At 36.9% G+C, this 25,499-nt stretch overlaps 2 protein-coding genes across 5 annotated transcripts in view; one reads left to right on the top strand and one right to left on the bottom strand.

Annotated features, from left to right (window-relative positions):
* Window positions 1-4,058, top strand: part of fancc (FA complementation group C) — a 39,137-nt gene extending 35,079 nt beyond the window's left edge. Inside the window, 3 exon segments of the mRNA XM_055168004.2 lie at window positions 934-1,108; window positions 1,200-1,391; window positions 3,674-4,058. Of these exon segments, the coding sequence (XP_055023979.2) occupies window positions 934-1,108; window positions 1,200-1,391; window positions 3,674-3,832 (526 nt within the window). The 3' untranslated portion in view covers window positions 3,833-4,058.
* Window positions 4,059-4,941: 883 nt separating this feature from the next.
* aopep (aminopeptidase O (putative)) overlaps window positions 4,942-25,499 on the bottom strand; it is a 103,409-nt gene continuing 82,851 nt past the window's right edge. For 2 of the 4 annotated variants that reach the window (XM_055168002.2, XM_073867755.1), the window contains 3 exons: window positions 14,799-14,885; window positions 12,814-12,969; window positions 4,942-5,174 (listed from right to left, as the gene is read on the bottom strand). In XM_055168002.2, coding sequence (XP_055023977.2) covers window positions 12,829-12,969; window positions 14,799-14,885 — 228 coding nt within the window. In that variant the 3' untranslated portion in view covers window positions 4,942-5,174; window positions 12,814-12,828. Of the gene's footprint in view, window positions 5,175-12,813; window positions 12,970-14,798; window positions 14,886-25,499 lie in introns of those variants that run through there. The other 2 variants (XR_012369659.1, XR_012369660.1) reach the window with 2 other exon arrangements.

The raw sequence follows: 25,499 nt of genomic DNA, 5'->3' as shown, positions 1-25,499 counted from the left end.
TAACTAATGCTAACAAACAGCCTTATTGTAAAATGTTACCGAATAAACCGTATATGAAAACGTACTGATTAGAAGTGTCTGCTAAATGCCTAAATGTAGAATTATTAATTCTTATATTACAGAAAAAAAACATTTATTTATTTATTTATTTTTATTAGTTTGATTATGATTTACCAACTTCACAGCATTTTAAGTAATTGTGTCCTTTTAACATGGCCTGCATATTTCAATATGTGACCCTGTTTGTATAAACCCAGCTAATCATTTTTTAAATGTACTGTTTTCAACATAAAGTCATCCTACATAATGTAAAGAACATCCTGTGGAAATTTAATTTTGATATATTTAATGTTGACTGAATAAGACCATGTTTTTACTCGAAGGCCATCATTACGCTAAACAGTGCCATGAATTCAGGGCCTATTATTATGTTGCTGATAACGTGAGTGTTGGACGTATGCGTGGTAGCGCGCAAATATTGAGATATTTATTAATTATTATTGTTAACCTATTGCTTGAGCTTGTTCTTACGTTGTGCAATATAAATTTTGTTGTATTCTCTTACAATGACAATAAATGAATCAATCAATCAATGTCATAATCAATGTGAAATCAATGACTAAAATCAAAGACTCGGATTTCACAGACAGGTCACATGATTCCTTTCCAAATGTTTATGAGCTGATGATGGGTATTGTGTATACATAGTTCATTTCAATGCATTTTAAGTACTGAGCATTCCACGGGGTGCAGATGTTATCCAAAGATTATCAGGGAATCTCAGGAAACCTTTTAAGTCTGAACCACAGCTACAGTATGTCTACTTTGTTTCTCCAGTTCTATTCATAACACATATGTAATGCATTAACCACAATTATTTTTCCATTTGTGTATGTTTGGTGTGAATGTGTTTGGGTGGATGATGGTTTTTAGGGCATATCAGGTTGTGTTTGAGGCCTGGTTCCTGCTGGTGCAGTGTGGTTTCTGGGCAGACACAGCTGCTGAGCTCCTCGTTCTGACAGACTCCGACAACTCCAAACCACTTCTCTGGCTTCTGACATTTTTCCACCACCCCACCAACAGAGGGCACCAGAGGTCTCAACAAACCGTAAGAAATCTAATTATGGCGCTTCAAGCTTTAAAACAGCCAAATGAAGCAGACTGGAAAATTACTAATGACTTCCTCTTCTTAATTTCAGGCAGTGGCAGAAGAAGCTTGGGCTCATATAAGGATGCTGTTTCATGCTCATCCACCCCTTCCCAGACACCTCAGTGCTGTGAAAGAGCTCCTTTCCTTAAGCATATCTAGAAACCTCGTCCTGCATCTGTTTTTAAACTTTGTCGTCTTTGCCCATGGACCCGTTAACCTTACCACAGAAATAATTGACAAGGTGAGGTCCCCTGATTCATGCATATTCGGTTTTAACTGCGACATGTTCGTCACATTGTGAAATTAACATTATCGTCCTCAAATGCCAAGTGTTTGTTCGTGCCATCTCTGTGGCCTATTCAGAGTTTACAGGTTTCACAGAGCCCAATTAAGCTGTCATCAGTGCCTTTACTGACCCTGCGCTAGTGCTTTTGGAATGCGGAGAGAAACAGAATAATAGGCTGCTGGCTGTTTACGACACCTTTTAAAATCAAGGTTTCAACCTAACGTAGATGCTGTACAAAAACAACTTTACACCCTATAGTTTAAAACGCGGGTGAGGGAGAGTTTCAAGAAATGTTGCTCTGCTCAACTTGCGTGTACACAGGGCTGTGAATCAAATAGTATAACAACTTAAAGGTATAATTCACCTAAAAATGAAAATTATATCATTTATTACCCTCAAGTTGTTGCAAACCTTTATCAGTTTATTTGTTTTGCTGAAAAATATTAAACTCAATGGTGCTCAAAAACTGTTACAAATTATTACGGTTACAAACATACAATCAGGGTTCCCACACCTTAGTTAACTTCAAGGACCTTTCAAGGACTTTCCAGGTCCAATACCCTCAAATTTAAGGACTAAATGTGGGGACACATTTCAAGTGAGAGCAAGGTAACATTGTGTAACCTTTAAAGATACATTGTTACAGTTCCCTTTCGAGGGAACTCACGCTGCGTCACTGCGGTGATACTTTGGGGACGCCTCCAGGGGTAAGTGCGTCTGAATGTGTATATCAAATTCAACCAATGGTGAGGCTTAACGACAAAGACAGGGTGACGTGGGAGCCAGGAAGTATATCGCTATCTGAAATATTGCCAAAGATGGCATTACAGGGACACAGGAAGTATGGCAAGGGAGACGCAGCGTCTCGTTCCCTTTTCATGGAACAACAGTTAGATACGTAACCCGAGACGTTTTCATGTGTCAAACACAACTATGCAAAAAAGCATTTTGGTATGAATTAACATTCGCATACAGAAGAAATAAGCATTTAAAGGGAACAATTTAGCATGTGTGCTTAAAAGTCTAGAATTTTTATGATATTATCCAACACTATACAGGGAATAATATGGATTTTTTCCAGAAAACTTCTTACATAAAATAGATTCAAGCACTTTCAATTACCCGTATCTGTGTATGTATATTTTCAAAAACTTCCCAGGGCCTTGAATTTTTTCCTCAGGTTCACAAACTTTCAAGAATTTCAAGGACCCGTGGGAATGGTTATAAACATTGTTCAAAATATTTTCCTTTGTATTCAGCAGAACAAAGACATTTATACAGGTTTGTAACTAATAATGACAAAATTTTCATATTTGGGTGAACTATCTAATTAATTATAAAAAATAATAAAATGTATTATTTGAATGTATTATTTTATTTCCATGTTTTTTATCATTTTGCGTGCCTTCTTTTTAAGTAGTTTGAACTTTGAAGTATTGTGTACTTTGAAAAAGTCTTAGGCCACCATGCCAGAATTAGATTTGTTGTTTTTGCAATATTATAGTGATCATATATTATTATTTCTCAGTCTCTTAGAATACAACCAGAAAATACAGGAAATGTGTATATAGTATTAAAAACTGTATAAAAATGTAAACTGATGTGTTAGGGTAAACTCCCCTTACACTTGAGCAATAGCAAGAAAGCAACTGCAGGATCTCTTAAACCTAAATAAAATTAATCCTTATTTATAATTTTAAAGAAACTACTCTTTTTACTTCATTCTGCTCAAAAACGCTCAAGATGTGTTTAGTGCCAAGAGAGGTCACAGTATACACCGACGATGCCTAAAGAAGACATTCAGTCCTGAAAATAAAAATTTTTTGTACATATTTCCTGTATTTTCTGTTTGTATCTTAATAAAATAGATTGAAAAATAAATATGGATGGACATTAAAACTTCAAAAACAACAAGTCTGGTGCTGGTGGCAGCCTAAGACTTTTGCACAGTACTGTATACCATGATTGTTTTGTGCTCTCTCCTATTCTCTGCCATTGCTCTGAAAATACCTCATTAAGGAATTAACATGCAAGTCTGAGCATGAATTGTTAATTTTTGCTGATTACATGTTATGGCGTAACTTTTTAGTTTATAATTATTTCAATTTTGTTATTTTAGTGCTCATTAACCTATTAAAATGAACACCCATAATAGACTGGTGGTTCAGTGCAGACACTATAATGCACATGGGAAGGCTGGTAACCCGATGTGTGTGTTTGTGTTATGTTGTTGGCAGGTGCTGATTGACGCTGGTGTGAAGCGGAGGGCACTGTGGATTCTCTCCTCCATAGACTGCAGACTAAACAGAACCACCTCGCCAGAGGACAGGGTTCAGTCCAGGCTGAGGACGCTTCGGGAAACCCTCCTCGCACCCTGCAACGACATCTTCGCGTAGAAGCTCTCAGTTTCAGGTGCTCGGGAAACTATTTATTGGGAGAAGGATTTCTGGCGTGGCTCTGTTATATGCACCGAAATGCTGAATAGGACAAAAGAGAAGCCCAGCTGCTGTCTTATTTTAAAAGCGGTTGGTGGTCTCTGGTTAAACCCGAGAGGGGCCTACAGACTCGTCTGGGCAGTCCGCAATGATGTACCGAGCCAAATAAACGAAACGTATATGTTTATGTCTGTTAGTATAGAAGTGATTTGGAGAATATAAATTGACTCCTGTCAGATTTGGTCGTATTTTGTAAGTGTTTGGACTTTTGTTGTCTCTTTCTCGCTTGCACGCCGTACGTCTTCGCTCAGTGTCCTCCCACACACGTTTGATGGGAAAGCATGCCTAAATCCCTCTTACCACATGAATACTTGTGTATGTGTGTGTACGTGTACTACTCCCAAAGTGATCCTCTTTGAATAGTTTAGTATCTGCGTACTGTACTTTCTAGGCTTCATCATCATCAGTAGTGAGTCTCAGTCTCCATGTCTGTTTTCCTCTGCGATATTTCCTCTGTCCCACCCTTTCTCAAGCAGTTCATTACTCAAAACTGGGTCATACTGAATATACTGCCGTAAGACTTATTAATGTTTTCTTTCATTTGCATAAGTGCTGTGAAATTAAAAAGCTGAATGTCATTTAATAGTAGGCTAAGCTGCTTCTGCACCTTAAATTAATCAAAATATAAGGACCACAACTAAGCAAATTGCATAATTTTTCTGATCGATGATGAATATTTATTGAACAAACAAAAGCTTTTATAAAGTATCACAAGTTGTTTTGTCTTAAATATTAGAAATCTCCGTCTTGGTGTCTACAGTAAATGTGTTTTGGCCTAAAAAGGAAGATAAAGTTACATGTTTAGATTGCAAACATGCGTGAGTAGTGCATATTTCCACCCTAAACATTTTCTTCATATCTGATGAGAAGTCTGGGATTTGAGCAGCGGGTGAAGGAGTTCAGAGAATGCTGATGTCGTCTTACACACGCACACACAAAGACAAAAAAGACTTTAGCTCTGGTGGGCTTTAACACTTGTGATTGACTAAATATAATTCACCACTTAAACATTTGTGTGGTATTTGTGTTTATTTATTTTCTTTTGAAACAGTACAAGTCTGTAATTGGTGTGAAACCTTAAAGATAGAAAAGCAAGTCCCTTATACAGATAGACAGGGATTATTTATTTGGTGCTTATTCCACACATTGATTTCTCTGGGCATCAGTGATGAGACACAAGATCCTGAGACTTCTGATTGGTTGATTTCCCTGAGTTGAACCTGTGACTGGACACCAGACGAACCTGTGAACGAGATGATTCAAGATCATAACTTGATTCAACGTTTGTCATACCGTACATCAAAATGTATCATAACTCGTATAAAAGTCAACTTGAATTCCATACTTGTATGTTTATGAGCTTATGAACAATCATCAATGCAAATTATTATAAAAAAAGTTACTTTTCCACAGATGTGGAACATGCTAACTAAAAGTGAAATATAGTTTACTCTAAAAAATACTTTTTAGGAATTTAGCAGATGCTTTTATTCAAAGCGACTGAGGAAAAATAAAGCAATTCATCTTGGGAGGCAATAATATAAAAAGTGCAATATGGAGTTGCAACAAATTTTAGAGATGATACCCATTGTAAGCAGGGGAGAGAAATTAAAAAAAAAAATATATATATATATATATATATATATATATATATTAGGGCTGTCAAAATGAAAGCGTAAATGCAAATTAATTTTAATACCACTCATTTTATTAACGTGCGATTAACACAATGCGCAATTTCAGTTTGACCCTTGGTCTAGCCCATAGTTGAATAAATGGAGACGCAGCCTTAGACAGTAAATATGACCCGTGCTGTCTAAATGTGTCAGAGGTTTTCATAAAATAAGTACATAAGCTCTCATCTAGTGAATCCAATGGTTTAATGGTCGTTGAACATCTAAAATTATCTTTATTTGTACGTTTTCGTAGAGGTGTACGTCCTAAATGCTTAACTAATACACAAAGGATGCATGTCTATCCACTTGCGCGTTAGAGGTTTTGGGTTTAAAACATGCAGGATTTGAAAATAGAGTGCAGGACTTGCTTGATGTTAAAATAATTATTAAGAGAGAAAAAGGAAAAGAAATAGAGTTATTAAGAGCGACAAGACTTAAAAGCGATCTTCCTCGCACTGAATGACACAAATTCACGCAGATATATTCTGTTATGTCTTAAAGGAAAACACCACCATTTTGTCAATATTTAAATAAATAATAAAAAAAGTATTTTTTCTATGCGTGCACTTTTAATCTTCGCACAGCGCTCTGTGAATGCGTTAGCATTTAGCCCAGCCCCATTCATTCCTATGGCTCCAAACAAAAGTTTTATTTTGTACCACCATACTTACTTGTGTAACTACTCATGTAACAGTCTTTAAATAAGGAAAACATGTAAGTGTTTGGTGGCTTCTAAATTCATCCGTTTGGATCCTAAGGAATGAATGGGGCTAGGCTAAATGCCAACACATTCAGGAGGCGCTGCACAAAGACCAAAAGTGCACGCATTGAAAAAAGATAGGTATGGATTAATTTGTCTAAGTTGAGGTAAGAACATAGTAAAAATTGAAAAACGGTGGTGTTTCCTTTAAGTAAATGTTTGGTTAACTGTTGGGGAAAATATCTGATGTGTAACATTATATAAAACCCTTGCATTAGATCTTAAAGCTGTCTGTCTCAATGTCAATCAAACAATAAAAGAAAAAGAAAAATGTAACGTATATTGATATTGTTTTTGACTTTTTGTGAGCCAAATCTATTAAATCTATCTACCAGTGATTTTAAGGTATGAATGTGGTAATTTTTGTTATAATTTTGGTTGTTTCTCAAAATTAACTTTGCTGACTCTGTCAACCTTAAACAGGTGTAGTTCTGTCATGCTTTGTCAAATACAGTACCAACAAGTCATGCATTGTTTTGAAATTTTTTAATAGAGAATGTCAAAATATAAATAACTAATTTTTAAAAATGTGCTAATTCCGACTCAACCCGCCAGCACGGCTCACAAATAATGCAGCAGCAAACAGAAATGGAGAAAGAAAAGGATCTTCGGAAAGGAAAATTTATATACAAAACAATGGCTGATGGTTTTGTCGAAAAAATAAACAGGCTGGTGTAAATATACATTTGCATAAAGCATCTATATTCGTCCACACCCAAAAACTTGAAAATTGTTAAAGTAAGGTAAATTTAGAACAGATAAAAATATGCGATTAATTGTGAGTTAACTCATGACAATTATGCAATTAATCTAGATTAAATATTTCAATCTTGTGTGACGGTTCACATTGCTCATGGTTTGCCTCGAATCACGGTTTCGGTATGGTTTGGTACTTGCAATGTTAAAAAAAACACTCTTCTGCCAAATCAACAATACATTCTTTTATTTAGTGACAAACATATTTTTGTAAAAAAAAAAAATAATAACATCTGAGCTTTCCCATCACAACTATTTGAATTATTATTTCACAAGCAAAGTGCATTCCATGCCCATAGAATATCATTTAAAAAAGGCGCCTGCAACTGCCATAAACGCTTTTGGTGTAACTGGCCCCTAAAAGGGTCAAACAGAAAGCTGCATCCTCCGGAGGTCGCATATGCAGGCTGCATACGTCATTAAGGTTTATTTCAGATAATTTACTGAGCATTACATTCGGAAGTCGTGAGCATATTACAACAATTTGCGATTAACTAAATTATTAGTAAACTTTATAATTGTTAGCATGGGCGAGGCTAGCCCCTTTTTAGGGGTGCTTCAGCACCCCTAAAAAGGAGCTCAGCACCCCTAAAACTTGGGGCAAGAAATTTAATTATTCTAAAATGTTCGTTCGTCTTTGACCAGGTTAAATAATGTCCAAAACATACTCCGTAGTTTGTGGTTTAAAATATATAATAAGGTAGAAAATGAAAACCTCCCCGCTTAGCAAATGGTGTCATCCTGTTCTACTTCTCTGTACCTGCATCGCTTAGCCCGTCCGTCATTCAGCGTGAAACACACGCAGAGTGAGAATCAGATAGTGTTGTGATGCAACTTTTTTGTTCAAATCTTACAAAATGTTTACGTTATGTTTATAATGAGCGAGTACACCACGAATCAATCTTTCAAGTCGTGTTTTTGTCTTACGGCGGGTACCCGCGCGCTGCGGAGTAGCACAGTACCTGGGTGACTCGTCCATAGACTTAAACGGAGAGAAGTAGCGCCGGATACAATGTTCTTCCGCAAGACGCATGCAGTACGTCTCAGTGGGTAGTTGCATACGTGTGTCTCCGTTGTTAAAGTTTATTGTATGATTTATCGTTAATTTGAGACTTATTTTAACAATCGGGAGTCATGTAAACATTACATCACGTGCGTCTTTTCTGGTCAGTCGTCATGAAAACATGGCGTTTGGAACAGAGTGAAAACAAACTACATATCACTGTATACCACCAGTAGGCTACCGGTAAGTTATGTGTGAAATCACTAACTGTCTGACTATCAAACTAGACAATAAATATTTTTTTTAGTTTGTCACATGTAGACTAATATGAAGGTGATAACGTCTTTAACCCTTAGTGCAGGAGTCACAAGTGTTTTGTTTTAGACATATAGTAAAGGTAATGGTTCAATTAAAGGACTGTTAAAAGAAAAGCTGCAAATTAACAAACTATTAATAAACCTACCATATGTTGTAGGCATAAAAGTTATAAATTAGGAGATTTGTCATTTTGACAAAGGCTTAAAACGACACACTGTATATTCACATAAAGCCATACCCACACTGCTGGTGTAGCCCACCTTTTGTCCTGAGACTTTAATATGGCATTAATGGCAAAAAATGTGCTAGCTCACCATTAATTAGAAATAAAAAGGTTGGCAAAAAATGCATCTGAAAACTCACCAGATTGATGCTTTAAAATATGTAATTTTAAAAAAATTCTAAGGGGGAGCATGCTCCCGGACCCTAGGGGTAATATTCTTCTCATCTTTTTCACCCCTGACCCATTTTCATGCCTGAAAGGTCTCCAAAAAATCTTTATTTTGGAGTTAGTTGAACCAATGTTAAAATGAAAGCTATTTTACAATATACATATTATTGGTTTCTGTAGGAAAAAAGAGCGGGTGGTGGCAGCGGAGCTCATTGGGTGCTCAGCACCCCTAAAGCTCTAACCCTAGAATCGCCTCTGATTGTTAGTAGTCTCTAATAAAACAGTCTTTATGAAGTAAATGCAGTTTAAAAATGCGACCACCGAAGGATGCAGTCTTTTATTTGAGAAACGGCCAGAATTTCACCTACACAAGAAATCTCGCGATACATATTTAATCTCGCGAGATCTCGTCGCACCTCTAGTTATTGTGCATTTGTCAGTAAGTTCTCAGTTTTAATGCGAGTTTCATCTTAGAATCTCAATATATTTTGATTAGCTTTGAATTGACCCATTTTAAAAAGCATGTAAGTGTTAAAAAGCATATAAGAACTAAAAGAATAAATGGTTTCAAACACAGCGGCAAATGGTTCAAACAGGAACTCAAGACTTTAAAAGAAGTTTTCTCTTTTCCTCTGGTCTTGATCTTTGGTGTTGTGGAGGGGTCTGTGGACCAGACTCCTGTTCCTGCTGAACTGAGCCAGTGTTTCCACAGTACTGTAATCAGCTCAGTAGGCACGGGAGGCCAAGTCCTTTTACTGTATCTCTCACATATACTCGCATTCAACTCGATGAAAGCATCAGATATGGAATAACACGCTTCAGCCGAAGGTGCTTAGCACTTCATTTCCCACGAAATATCTCCTAATGACATTTTAAATACAGCCCGTGCAACTAATTCCATTTTTACTAGACTTGGACGGTAATGCATCTTTAAACAGCTTCTAAATATAGTCATTTATGGCCAGCTTCGTATTTAACTTGTACATCTGTCACGACTCAGAAGACGGCCTGCTGGCAGAAACGTCTGCTGGCCGGCCACTAACTCAATCTGCAGAGGTCCTTTTAAGCACACGCTTCCTGTCTCTATTGCCGTCTTTCATATATTCCCCGTCAAAGCTAAAAGCGGGTCTGGTTTTACAACCCTGAGATGCAGATGTTTTGGTCTGTGTGGCTGCTTTGCAGTGTTCCACCTTCGTTTCCCAGAATTCCACTGGATTTCCTCATGTAGACACGGTGGCCCGACCGCAAGACGGAGTGAAATAATTTTGTTATTCATTCTGTACAGGTACAAAATGGAGCTACGTGGCTTGAGAAGAAAGAGGACAACGTGGTTCCTCATTTCACTGTGGTCTTCATTAGCTCACCATGCATCCCAAACTTGTTGTCATGCCATCCCAAGTGCTCCGAGTGAGAATTTGTTATGCTTCTTAAGACAACCGCTAACGTTGTATTACAGTGAACTATGAATTCTCAGTCTGATTGGAGGGATCTGCAAGCACCATATGTCGAAAAATGCTTTCATGAACAAATGTGCCTGTGGGACAGAAAATAAGGGTATGCAAACCGATGGGTGGCGGTTTGGCTGGTTAGCATGATCCATTTTGTCCCTGCTTGCAGATGACAAATCTACACCATCTGGCTGCTAAAAGTAACTTTTTCCATTGATGGCAATTTAAAGAATTTGTGCGCTCTGACTAAATAAATCTAAAATATTTGTTTGTTAGATAAATTGCCAGTATCCGAAGCATGACAAACATAAGCATATTTTTTTTAGATGCTAACAGATGCTAACAAAGTCCTTGTTGGCTTTATCATGATAAAAAAAATTCTTGAGTGTTTTGCCACATACAGCTCAGGTGATTGGTTTAAAAAAAACTGTGCCCCTTAAAGGGAAAGATTTAACAGAAATTAGAGACCTCCACAATGAAAACAGGTGGCAAGGAAAGCATTAACTACACGACTCTATTTGAACCCTTCTTCCATATTTCAAGCTGTCATGCATTTTTTAAACTCTTTCACATGTGAAAAGTGTAGTAATTACTCTATTTGCACTTCGTATCTCCAACAAGATGAAAGCACTTCCCTTGCCGGTTCCCCTGAGGTCTCTCTCCATCTGTCATGCTCTGATCAGGTGCAGAACTTAGCCACTGTGAACAAAGAGATAAATCACTGTTCACCAATCAGCTAAGCTCTGCACCTGCTCCGAGAGACTCTGGTGAACCCTTTTGCGCATGAGACCGCACACTACTTCGTTCGCCCACGCCGTTCCTCCTGTGTCATCCCGCCGGAGACCTCCGAGAAAAGCCACGTCGTCCTTTATTTGTATTTTCTCAAGCAGCGTTAAGGCCGCCTCTGGTTGCCATAGCAGCCGTCCGTGTGACGGTTGTGTGGTAATCCCTGGCAATGTGATTTTTATCTTAAGTCACAAATCAGCACGCCAGGAACCCACACAGCCAGCAACATGAAAGGCAAAACCTGCAGATCCTCTTGCTCTCCTGCGATTCAGCACGCTCGGCTGGGTCGGGGATATGTCCCTCATTATCCCCATCTAGACGGATTTCACATGGCCTCCAAACCCACGATCCTCCCTTTGCTCTCATAAGATGTTCAGATTTCAACCTTGACACATTTCTCAAGAGTTCACTTACAGTTGTGGGACTGCCTCTATTTACGGATTACAATCAAGCTTAAACCATTTTATTCTTGAAACTCATTCTACAAAAACATCCTCATTTTCGTTCATCAGCTTTCCAACGCAGCTGAAAAAAGGACATAAGCGCAACCGTTATTCACTTTTAAATGCTTTCGTGCGTGCCTCAACACAAAATGTGCAATCTCCCTTCATCAGAATTTACCTCCCACATTTAAGGCCACGTCCGAGCGAGGCGGACTCCCCAGTGTGTGCCGAAGAATTATTGCTAGCGATGGCTAGAAGCTGACCTCCAAAGACAAACAGTAGCATTAGCGCGGCACAATGCAGCACGATCATTCGACCGCCTTAATTCATCTACGTCAAGTGACACAAACCACATCGGCTTGGAAAAGTCACCCGTCTCCTCCGAGTCCCAGAACAAATAAAACTGTCTTGTCGGCAGATTAAAAGCACCACGGCTTCACCAAAAATGTTGTGGGGGAGACGGCTAATAGATTTATCTTTCTGCCAAGCATTTGCTTCTCCAGAGTCTGACAACTATTTAGCAGATCTTCCGACCACGGTCCCTGTGACGTGCTGCTCGGTTAAACAAGATAATATCTTTGCGTCAATACTCTGTGAAATAGGTAGCTACGAAGATAGACATTCGTCTTTTTTTCCCTTCATGGCTACCACTATCTGTCTTGCAAGGCTTTTAAAGAGGGAGCAAATTACAAATTATCATGTGGATCCAGGGAATACCTCCATTGTGGATGACATGCTGGTGTGGAAGCAGGAATTTCACAGAATGAGATGTAAAAGTCCCCCGCTGGGCACAGCAACTCATCAATATCCAAAAGCCCAAAAGAATGAAATAAGCAGCTAACCTGTTTTTTGAGCTCAATTTTGTATTTATCATAATAGAGATTATCTTAAAGAAGAAGCATTTGGGAGCGTCTGGAAAAATGTGAATGTTGTGGTGGTCAGGACACTGGGTGGGAATCTTGAACAATGTTGGGAGTAAAAAAAAGCTCTGCATAGTGTCTTCTAAAATAAGCAGCAGTTTCAAAGAAGTTACATAATATGAGATTTTATATCAAAGGTGTCCAGAAATATCCAAGTAACTGGATACACCATTGCTTAGCCATTCAGATCTATTGACGGCATGAGTTGATTGCGGAGCGTCTTTTTATTCCCGAAAATCTTTTGTATTCCTAAACCGCCATTTTTATTTCTGAGAATGAGATGGTTTATATTAAATTTCAAACTATTGTACATAAAAGGTCATTTAACAAATACACACCTTGATAGATGAGAGAGAATAAGAGACGGATTATAAGCCTCACCTGATTTGTCTGGGTTCAGAGGATCATTTCTTCGACAACTCTGCATGCTGATTGGTCCATGTCATCTTTGATGATGGATAGACAACGTCGTGCTAAAGCTTGCTGACGGGCATCTTCCTGGACCATCAGCTCACCATACAAATACACACCCATGGCCTGTTTTGCACACACACACACACACACACTTTTACACATCTTGCAAACTGAATCAAAGTATTATTAAGGTTAGAAATGGAGAACTGTTTTTTTTTTATCCATTTATAAAAACGTACAGGAACCAGTTCGTTTACATGACACTCGACTCTCATGGTTGAACTTTTCTGTCTAAAATGACTCACCCACTGTTACTTATTCGTATTTAACAGAACTGGAATCACTAAATTTTCCTTAATCCAGATTAAAAAATACATAGAAATGTGACCCAGCCTGTAAAAACCCAGCTAAAGTCTTTTTATTCACTGTTTTCTTGATATAAAATCTGCAAAAAATGACTTTCTTACTTAGTATTTTTGTCTTGTTTACAGTAGAAATATCTACAAATTCTTAAATTAAGATGTATTTTCTTGATGAGCAAAATGACCTAGGAAAATAAGTCTAGTTTTTAGACAAAAAATATAAAGGTATTGCGGAGGATTTTCTTTTTTTGGGGTGGATCATCACGACTATTGGTCCTCCTAGTTGTCAATCAGGAGTGTTGCGCAATTGCATTTTTTTAAAAAGTGGATAAGGCGGTTCTATTCTAAAATTCGAGAAAATCCTCCGCTACACCTTTAAGCGAATTTGTGCTTAAAACAAGCAAAAAAATCTGCTAATGGAATAAGAAAAAAATTCTTGAAATAAGTTAACTTTTTCATAAACACTTTATTCAAGAAAATACATCTTAACAAAAAAAAAACAATAAGTAAACTGCAAAAAAGGATTTTCAAGAAAAATTATTCTTAGTATTTTTGTCTTGTTTTCAGTAAAAATATCTAAAAATTCTTAAATTAAGATGCTTTTTCTTGATGAGCAAAACGACCCAAGAAAATAAGTCTAATTTTTAGACCAAAAATATCACATTTTTGCTTGTTTTATGCACAAAATCACTTAAATTTGATTTTTTTTTTGTCTTAAAACTAGACTTATTTTTTGGGCCATTTGCTCATCAAGAAAAAAGAATCTTAATTTAAATACTAAGAATTTTTTTCTTGAAAATCATTTTTTGCAGTCTAAAAAAAGATTTTTTTTGCAGTGCCTATATTGCAAAAAATGATTATCAAGAAAAAAATTCTTAGTATTTTTGTCTAAAATTCTGCAAAAAAATATGTGCCAATGGGGTAAGCTAATTTTTCTTGAATTTTTCTTGAATTTAGTGTTTAAGAAAAATGTTCAAGATTTTTTTTTTGCTTACCACATTGGCAGATTTTTTTGCTCTTTTTATGCACAAAATCACTTAAATTTGATATTTTTGTTCTAAAAACTAGACTATTTTCTTTTGTCGTTTTCTCATCAAGAAAAAGCTTCTTAATTTAAGAATTTTTAGATATTTTTACTGAAAACAAGACAAAAATACTAAGACATTTTTTTCTTAAATCATTTTTTGCAGTGTAAGAAAAAAAATAGTTTTTTAGACCAAACATATACAATTTAAGTCAATTTGTGCTTAAAACATGCTAAAATATTTCTCAACCCATTGGCAGATATTTTTGCTTGTATATTTTTGGTCTAAAAACTAGATTTTTTTCTTAGGTAATTTTGCTTATCAAGAAAATAAACCTTAATTTAAGAATTTTTAGATATTTCTACTGAAAACAAAACAAAAAAGAAAGTCATTTTTGTAGTGTATATAATGTTAAGAACATTCTGTGAAAATATAACCTTGATATCTTTAACTGAGTAAGGTCATGTCAAATATTGAAATCAAACTTTGATGATAGATAGAGACTTTAGCATGGATTTCACAGATAGAGTCACCAATAGTAGAAAGAAATATATGTGTGATGAACCTGGTCATGGATTAGAAACTGCTCAACGTCCCGGTATGCGGCTGCGTATTTGTGCTTGACCACAAGTTCACACCAGCGATGTTTCACCTGATGAGAGAGAGAGAGAGAATGATTAAAACAAGCAGCTCTATAAAAGCACGTCACCACCTTCAGGAATCACACTCATAAGGGGAAATTTGGTCAACCGCATGACTCAGTGGTTTTGTTATCTGTGTATTTTTGTGTCGAGGCAAGCATGTGTACAATGTTTATTTTAGATACCCTCTTTATTTGGCGTATAAATGGAGGTTGTGTTAGTAGAGCAGAGCGGGGAGATCACAGACTGGCTCTGGCGCTCTCTTGTACTTATTTGGATTGTTCTTGTTCTCTGCTGTTGTTTAACTCCTATAGAAAACCTTCTAAACCCAGTGCTAAGATCTGGCCAAAAACATCATACAAAATGTACTGAAACCTTCGAGATTTGCCTTAAAGGGGACATATTATGAAAATCAGACTTTTTTCATGTTTAAGTGCTATAATTGGCTCCCCAGTGCTTCTATTAACCTAGAAAATGTTAAAAAGAACAACCTAGTAACTTAGCTTTGTTAAACCATTCTCTGCAAGCATGTGACAAAATAGGTCATTGAAATGTGGCTTCCCCTGTGATGTCAGAAGGGGATTATACCGCCCCTTAATCTGCAATATCCAACCACGGAACTGTCATTTGGTGCAAAGATCAACACATTTGCATTTTACGGCACATAAACGGTACATTTTTTCTCACACCTACAAAGTGGCAATTCTACCATGCTATAATAAATTATCTATAGTAGTTTGAGCTTTAACTTCACATACTTACTCTGGGGACACTTAAGACTTATTTTATATCTTTAAAAAGTCTTGTGAAATGTCCCCTTTAATGTCTATTTAATTTTTTCATCACTACAAAATAATGCATTTTATCTGATGTGAGCCTACAGGAGATGATGGAATATGAATAATATTTGAGGAGCTCGGATGCAAATAACTGCAATCGCTGTCAAAAATTATATGACAATATTAACCAAATGCTCTCGGCACGTATTATACGTTCAACAAATACCTTCGCTTTACTTCCGCTTAATTCCAGCCTCGGGCCATTCAGAAAAGCTGCTTTATTAGCAGAAACCTCTAAAATGCCACGAGTCCCCTAAACACCACAACAATTTTTTAAGGCAGAATCCTTTAAGTGCACAGAAGATGATTTATATTAACGATATAATTCATATATACATTCAAACTTGTGTTCCAATATGGCAGTGACATGGATCGGTGCCCCCTATGTGTGGTTCAGTTCATTTTTACATTTTGAATTCTGACTTGCCTCATTTGCAGTGTTTCTAGTTCAATTCAATTTTATTTTATTTATCACAATTAGTAATTGTTTCAAAGCTGCTTTACATTAATAGAAGCAAGGAACAACACAGAAAAATCGACAGATAGCATAACATAATACAGATAGCATAAGCAGCAGAATTTTCTGCGGCTATGAATCAACATCAGCGAGCGTATTGATGTAACGTACATAAGAGGGTGCTAAGTTAAGCCAATGAAGGCTGACTCCCCTGAACCCCCTAGGAGTAAAAACCCGGACTTTTTTTAGCCGGGAGAAAAAAATCCTAGGAGGAATAAACCCTTGGGATATACATATATATACTGTATAAACTGTAGTTGCATATTTACACTGCAAAAAAATGACTTTATTACTTAGTATTTTTTGTCTTGTTTTTTAGTAAAAATATCTAAAAATCCTTACAATAAGATGTATTTTCTTGGTGAGCAAAATGACCTAGGAAAATAAGTCTAGTTTTTAGACAGAAAATATAAAATTTAAGTGAATACGTGCTCAAAACAAGCCAAGAAATCTGTCAATGGAATATTTTTTTAATTGAATTAAGTGTTTATAAAAAAAGAAAGTACTTTTTTGCTTGTTATACGCACTAATTTACTTAAAGTTTATATTTTTTTGTTTAAAAACTAGATCTATTTTTCTAGGTCATTTTGCTTATCAAGAAAATACATCTTAATTAATTAAAGATTTTTTAGATATTTTTACTAAAAACAAACAAACAAAAAAACTAAGAAAGTTATTTTTTGCATTGTAGGGATTTATGTCTTGTCTAAAGAAGTGGATTTTTTAAAGCATGTATGCACTTAGAGTGTTTTGCAGCGAAAGACAAATCTAGTGAAAATAAGGCATTTCAATTACTGACTAAAAACCTTTTAATTGCCACTAAAGTAAAATTACTGAACCTAAACACGAGCCTGATAACAAAGCTCATTTACAAGAAAACATGTTAGACGCACTTAGAGGGTTTTGCATTTGAACTCCTAATTTTTTTTTAATAAAACATTTTTATTAAAGTATAAATGTATGTTCCTATCATTAGAGGTTTTCCAGCACACCTGCTCACTACTAGTTGTCCAATGCGATTCTGTTCACATGCTACAGCTTCTCGGTAAATGCGGTTGTGAAACCCAAAAAATGTACGGGTGTGAGGTCAGTTATAGAATGCGGTTGTCAAACCCATAAATAACCGAACTGCGTGTGAACGTAACCGTCTTAAGGACTCAAATGCGTGTTTGACAACCGCATTAGGGTACCGTGTGAACGCAGCCCTAATGTCAAGTCAATTCTTGAGCAACAGTCTATTGATAACACACATACCTCACTATCAAGCCTCTTTAAAAATACACATTAGCTTTATGTATTTAAGCCCGTGCCCTTTCTCTCGCAGGAACTTCCGCTGTTATTTTAAACATTTTTACGTTTTGTCCAATGTGTCATTGTAATTTTGTCAAAGCAGGTAGGGCTATAGATCATAATTGAATAGGCATGACATTGATAAAGCGTTAATAAGATCTATCTCTGTTTACAGTACATCTCTCTTCCCACCCCCCACACACGCAGGGGTTTAATTGAAGTTGAATTAGTGGGAGCATGCAGGGTCTGAAGGTGGCAGGCAGTTTAATGATTAATGAACTAAGATTGCATGAGTGTGTGTACAAGTGTGAGAATGTTTGCTTTAAGACGAGGTGTGAACTGAATCAGGAAAACAACAGGAAACAGCAGCACAGCTAAAAGCCTTGCGATTACCTATCAAAGCAACACATTCAAATGTCACCAGCGATAGTTTGTTTTGGTTTTTAACTCCCCTCTATCCTCGATTTCACCATGACCTTATCACTGCTATGTTTACATGCAAAAAATTTGTCAATCTAACTACATTTAATCTGATTGAAGGCACCCTAAACATTGCAATCTGATTAAAATGTTCGTCTACATGTACATTCTATATAATCCGAACCAAACGTCTGCGCAAACGCACAGCTAGGGTTGCCAGATTCGCGTATCAAAACCATCCCTATGGACGTTCAAAACTAGCCCAAAAGTGTGATTCTCGCGAAATTAGACTTATGAGGTGTCATGAAACATTTTGATAAAAAAAGTAAATGCAAAGTAAGAGCATCAAAATAAAAAGCATACAGTTACAAACATCTCTTCATGTACTATTTTGCACATAATTTCAAATGACATCATACAAACCAATTTTGTAGTTTTTTCCACATTTAAGGGGAAAATGTTCATTACCGCAACGTGTCCATGACTGGATTTGGGTTCTTTAACATGGAAATATTTATAATTAAAAAATCTAAAAAATAAAAAGCTTCAGCTTGTTATACAGCAGGTTATACTACAGTATAAGCATTTACAGTAAAGAAACATTTGGTGATTATTGGTAAATGTAGAGACAATAATAAGGAATATAAATGTGTCCAAGAAAATTTTTCTCATCCTCCGCAACAATTTTCAATCATTGTTTAAGCCCTCGAGGAACTAACATTTTCAAAAAGCATTTTGTTTGTCATAGTACCTAGACAACTTTTTAGTTCTCATTACCGAAACATGAGTTTGTAAATACATATATTTAATGTAATATCATGTTGCGGTAACAATAATTTTTGATAATGATAATCTAAAAAATGTAAATAATTCTATAGGAAATATTTTTAAATCCTCTAAAAATAATGGTTATAGTAAATTCAGACCTTAATCTTATATGTGCAAAAAATAAATTGGTTTCATGGGCTTTTTAAAAAATCTGATGTTGGACACCTTCTAAGTCTGGATTTCGTGAGAATCACCCAAAAGCATCCCAATAAATATTTACAGCTCAAATACCAATAACAAATGAACAAAATCTTTTCATCTTTTACCCGCAAGAAAAAGCAAGCCCATTGGAGACAGTTTAAACAGTAGCCCAAATCTGAACTCAATAAAGGACTTGGCAACACCACCCAGCGAAAACAGCATCTCTCGTCGAGTTCACGCTTTATCTCTGGATAAATGTACGTTGAGTTGGAGAAAGTTCTTCTTAAAATGTTTTCCGATTTAGGCAATAAAAACACAATTCTCAAAATGCACGAAGCTATTTATTGCTTTATGTAGCCTACTGTTATAAAAGTATGAACGCTGCAGAATGTACAGCGCGTGACCCCATTACCTTAATAATGCGTGGTGCCATTGCCTTGCTACTGCATGTTTCTGTGACAAGAATTATGTGAGACGTAAATAAGAAGTAAATATAAGACGTGAACTTGAGCACAAATGTTCTGCACATGTGCACAATGTATTTCTCCATCCGGTACTACGATTCACGCGTTTCCATTCATACTTTTCTCCTGCTGATCGGATCACATATCGGACTACACCACCCCCTTCATACGAATACAAAATTTGCATCCGATCGACCTTTTCAGCAGTGTTAGGGAAAGTTACTTTTAAAAGTACAATATTAAGTTATTCCCAAAAAAGTAACTAATTGCGTTACTTGGTTACTTTTTATGGAAAGTAATGCTTTACGTTACTTTTTCTTGGCGGAGGCTTGACCTCTTTTAGGCCTTGCAGGTGTTTTTTATGACTGAAAAGTTCTGCATTCAGAAACTGCATATTTTATCACAAAAATGTCCAGCTCTGACCTGCCATCTCAGTTTCTGACTCAAACTGTTCCCACACAGGTGTGTATGCGTAGAGTGCATAATGTGACTATGTTTAGTTTAATTCAGTAAATTTTTTGTGGACAAGTGGACAACGTTAATGCCAGGTGTATACGGTGTTCAAAACGTTTTGAACACGTCCACTTTCGACCACTTTCAACCACATTCATAGGTAGTCGAAACCCCTTTCGATCGGATTGCTATTGTAGTGTAAACGCACATGTGATTGAATATGTTCGAACAGCTACACGCGACCACCTTTTCTCTGCCCATTTATCTAATCTGAGGTACTGAACACGTTTTACGTCTTTTCTGACTTCTAGCGCGAACACACGGTGAACAGCGCTATTTTTAGACTTTCATTGATAAAACTAAAGCGGCTGAAAATGCACTGAAAATTCAGAGAAAGCTCTAACATACACACGTACAAAACACTGTGCAGCATGTTTACTTTCTAAACAAGCAGTGGACTCTGACATAATATTACTTTGCGTCCATATAAACTCATAATTACTCCCGCTCGCGTTTGAATGAGCAGAGAGACTCGCCCACCGTGTCGACAGACCACCCCCTTAAAGTATTCAGGACAGAAGCGGTCAAAGTGGACAAAAGAGACGGATTTAAATACCAGGTGTAAACATGATGTGTTTTTTAGAAAAGTAACTTAAATATTAATGTGTGCATTTAAAAAGTAATGCGTTACTTGTAATGCATTACCCCCAACACTGGTTTTCAGTATGTCCTGCATATGAATAGGCCTGGCACTAAAAACACATACACAATGATTCCCGGCAGGGTCGAGGAACCACCCGAAACCCACACTGACGACCGTACAGGCCACATGCTAGAGAAAACCCAACTTTAATAAGCAGTAGGGCAGATCCGCCACATACCGTAGTAAACACACACAGAATAACAGAGTTTGCGTGTGTCGACACAAGCAGAAAGCACGCTGTGTGTATGGGAGAAAGGTTACTCAAGTCAGGGTGTGGTAATAGCAGAGTTGATGAAACAGTGGCTGTTGTGAATCTCTCATTAAAACTCCCACAACAGGAAGACATTTTCTTCAGTCAGACAGTCTGACCTACATTAACCTCACCTCAGGATACTTGGAGAATTCAATAAACTTTGCACATAGCAACAGGTGCCTCACTCATTACAACTGATGAGAAAATTGATTTAAGCAGTATGTGGTAAATGAGAGAAAAAATGTAATTGTCCAAATGATGATCATATGTTTTAAAGGTCCCGTTCTTTCTGTGTTTTTGAAGCTTTGATTGTGTTTATAGTGCGCAATAACATCTGTTCATGTTTCACGTGTAAAAAAAAAACGCTGTATTTTTCACAATTTACTTAATTGTATAGCGCTGTTTTCACTGTCCTCAAAACAGGCTGATGTCTTCCTTGTTCTATGAAGTCCCTCCTTCAGAAATACGTATTGAGTTCTAATTGTGTAGTTTGTTTAGTGTGTTGTGATTCGATAGCAGCTTAGCTTGCGACTGACGTATTCCTGTGGGCGGAGTTTAGTCAACAAACTGTTCTACTGGCGTCATTAAAGCAGGAAGTAGAGGGCTGTTGTCCAAACGGGCCGTTCGCTGTAGGCTTTGAAAGGCGAATTCTGTTAAAGGAACTATATTGCCTGTCAGTGAACGTGGGCTTTATCATTTTACAGGTATTATTTATGCTATTATAGCAACATTACACACTAACTAGGGTTTAAAAAATGTGATCAGAATGAACGTGACCTTTAAAGGAATAGTTCATCCAGTAATATGTTCCTCACAAAAAGTCCTACAGTACATTTCCAGTAGGCTTGTGGCGATAGTCGGTACACGGTGGTCAGCCACTTACTAATTACATATCTTGCCCACCGCAGCACCACCACACACCGCCGTCACTTCAAGCACTTCATTCAAACAATGCTACTTTTAAAGTAAAAGTCTCACGGCTGCACACGCATAAGCAATTTAATGCAAGCCCCACAGTCAAAATTTGGTATTTTTGAAGTACTCTACCCATATATTTGAGAGGTGATTAAAAGAGAACAAATGGTAGGATGAAACTTTTTTTTAAATAGAGGGTCTGTTCTTTCATTTGATATATTGTATATTTATATATTTAAAGAAGAATATTTTCTAGAATGCAGTTGTTCTGAATGCATGTTGTTCTAAACCTGTATGAATTCTTTCTTATGAACACAAAAGAAGATATTTTGAGAAATGATGGTAAAGACACAGCAGATAGTGACCATTGACTTCCATAGTAGGAATAAAAGATATGATGGAATTTAATAGGTACCGTCCACTGTGTGCTTACCATCATTTATCAAAATATTTTCTTCATCATTTATCACAATACTTCCAAAATATTTTTTTCTACTATGGAATTCAATGGTCACTATCTGCTGTGTGTTTACCATCATTTCTCAAAATATCTTATTTTGTGTTAATCAGATAAATAAATTCATACAGGTTTAGAACAACACGAGGATGAGTAAATGATGACAAAAATTGGACTATCCCTTTAAACTTTTGTGAAAATCATAAAAAATGCTGCCGCTGGCTTTCAACTTTAAAAAAAATGTTGGCAGATAAAGAGTTAAGCCTACAGGTCAATATTCCTGATCACCATAAGGTAACCCCTGGGTGCCCACAGTAGATTAAATAATTAAATGCCCCGGGCATCATTGATTACACCAAGCATCTGTGAGAGCGTTTCTGTGTGCATGTACATGTACGCCTTCAGTAATAAATTGTGGAATGTCCTGTGTAATTACCGCGTCTCTCTCGCGAGAGAAATGCAGGCAGGCACACCGCAGCTGTCCTGCCTCAGGGGTCTCCCCAGGAATGCAGATCAACTCTGATCCTCTCTGCAGCTGCCGGGTCTATATGGGGCACAGGAGAGGGCACGCCGACAAACTCGCACACGTAATTTCAATTACGAAAACCCGTAACCATGCACGCACGGGCACATATGCAAGTACATGCCTTTTAAAGTAAGTTAAGCCAGGTTGGACACATGGTGGCATTATGCGCACACTGAGATTGATATAAGACTAAACCAGGTTTACATGGGCTTCCTGAAAATAAGCGGCAGGAGTGCAGAGGCTCCATCATAAACCAGATATAATCAGGTCATTTATCACTGGTGATGTAATATTTCATCATATGTCAAGAGCTGTACTCTTTTAAAGCTCCTAATGTTGTACTGCTCAGCATGGGTCAAGCTGCCCTCAGTCCCAGCAGTCATTGTGATGATGTACTGCACATGTGAACTATTAGTTTGTGGTCCATTATTAGTTTATGTAGTTTAATCAGTGTGCTTTGGAAGATGTTTAGTTAACATTGGTTTCTATGTTTAAATTAGGAAATTGGTGATATAATAATATTACGCTGGAATCCGGGTTATGATCTGAAAATATTTTTTTATGTTTAGCGTATTGTGATTAAAGCTTTGAATGCGGTAATTGCGACCCTTTTACTCCCTTTCATCTGCATTTTTGGGTCTCCAGCTGCGGAGTGAGATCTAATGCTACTGTATGTTTGACCTTTTTACAGACATTTTTGAAAAAAGTTAGTAATTTATCTTTTATATCTCAATATAAGCATCACTGAGATTAATTTGAGAGAAAATGGAAACATTTGCCTATCAGTTTCTTGTGTCTCAAATATTTCAATTGAGAAAAAAACAAGAAATCTCACAAATGTCAAAGTCAAGGGCAGTCGTAGCCTAGTGGCTAGAGTCAGCCTTGTAACCCAAGAGTTTCCTGTTCAAGTCTCATGGCCGGCAGGTTGCAACTGTGATGACCTTAACCCTAATTGGGCACCTTAACCCTTATTGCTCCACGGGAACTGGGATAGCTGCCCACTGCTCCGGGTGTGTGTGTATTCACTCATCACTGAATTGGGTTAAATGCAATGATCACATTGCATACTTTACAAGCATGTCACAAAATTAAAAAGTCAACATTATTTCAACATGAACTCAAGCATTTCTCAAAGAATTTACCTATACATTTTACAGCTTTAAACGCTTAAAGGGATAGACAGGGTTCCCACGGGTCCTTGAAATCATGGAAAGTTTGTGAATCTGGGGGAAATAGGACCTGGGAAGTTTTTGAAAATATACATACATAGATACAAGTCATTAAAAGTGCTTGAATCTATTTTATGCAAGAAAAAAATCCATATTATTCCCTGTGTAGTGTAGGATAATATCATCTAATTTCTAGCCTTTTAAGCACACGTGCTAAACTGTTCGCTTTAAATGCTTATATCTTCTGTATGCTAATGTTGATTCATACCAAAATGCTTTTTTGCATAGTTGTGTTTGACAAATGAAAACGTCTCTGGTTACGTATGAAACTGTTGTTCCCTGAGAAGGGAACGAGACGCTGCGTCTCCCTTGCCATATTTCCTGCGTTCCTGTAACGCCGTCTTTGGCAATATTTCAGATAGCGATATACTTCCTGGCTCCCGCATCACCCTGTCTTTGTCGTTAAGCCTCACCATTGGTTGAATTTGATATACACATTCAGACACACTTACCCTGGAGGCGTCCCCAAATTGTCACTGCAGTGACGCAGCGCGAGTTCCCTCAAAAGGGAACTGTAACAATTTATCTTAAAAGGTAACACGACGTAACCTTGATCTCACTTGAAATGTGTCCCCACATTTAGTCCTTGAATTTGAGGGTATTGGACCTGGAAAGTCCTTGAAAGGTCCTTGAATTTGAAGTTAACTAAGGTGTGGGAACCCTGGATAGATCACTATAAAATAAAAATTCTGTCATCATTTACTCATCCTCATGTTGTTCTAAACCTGTATGAATTTCTTTTTTCTGATGAACACAAAAGAAGATATTTTGAGAAATGATTCATACAGCAGATAGTGTCCACTGACTTCCATATTAGGAATAAAAAAATATGATGGAATTTAATGGTTACCGTCAACTGTGTGTTTACCATCATTTATCAAAATATCTTCTTTTGTGTTCATCAGAAAAATGAAATTCATACAGGTTAAGAACAACATGAGGATGAGTAAATGATGACAGAGTTTCATTTAAAGTGAACTATCCCTTTAATGAATTTTACACTGTCAGAAAAATGGTCATAAACCCTGCTAGAAAAACCAGGATAGACCCGCATAGCTTGTCGTACCAGCAAGACCAGCATATGTTGTGTTTTGCCCTTACGAAAATTAACCATGGTTTTACTGCAGTTAAAAAAAGCCATGGTTACTGTAGTAAAACCATGGTACTTTTCAAAAACCATAGTAAAACCATGGTTTTGCTAATAGTAATCAATACACCAAAAAACATGGTTACTACAGCAAGACCATGCTGATTGACCAAAAGAAACAGCAAGACCAGGTCCACCAGCATGTGAATTATTCTGGTCTATGCTGGTTTTTCCAGCAGGGAAATGCTCCCTAGGATAGTATCCTTTAAAAAGGTCCTAATACAGTATGTATTATTTAGGTACATATATGTACATTGTATACATTTGGTTCTAGTATGTACCTCTGAGGTACTAATATGAACTCCTTAGGGGCAGATCACACAGAACGCGTTTATGGCACTGGCAGGTGCCTTTTTTATATTTAGGCATTTAGCAGACGCCTTTATCCAAAGCGACTTACAAAGATAATGACGTTGAATAGTTTTTTATGGGCAGTGAGCATT

This window comes from Misgurnus anguillicaudatus, chromosome 5, assembly GCF_027580225.2.
Source record: "Misgurnus anguillicaudatus chromosome 5, ASM2758022v2, whole genome shotgun sequence".
NCBI classification, from domain to species: Eukaryota; Metazoa; Chordata; class Actinopteri; order Cypriniformes; family Cobitidae; genus Misgurnus; species Misgurnus anguillicaudatus.
The sequence above is the reverse complement of the archived record's forward strand: the minus strand, read 5'-3'. Positions and strand labels throughout refer to the sequence as shown.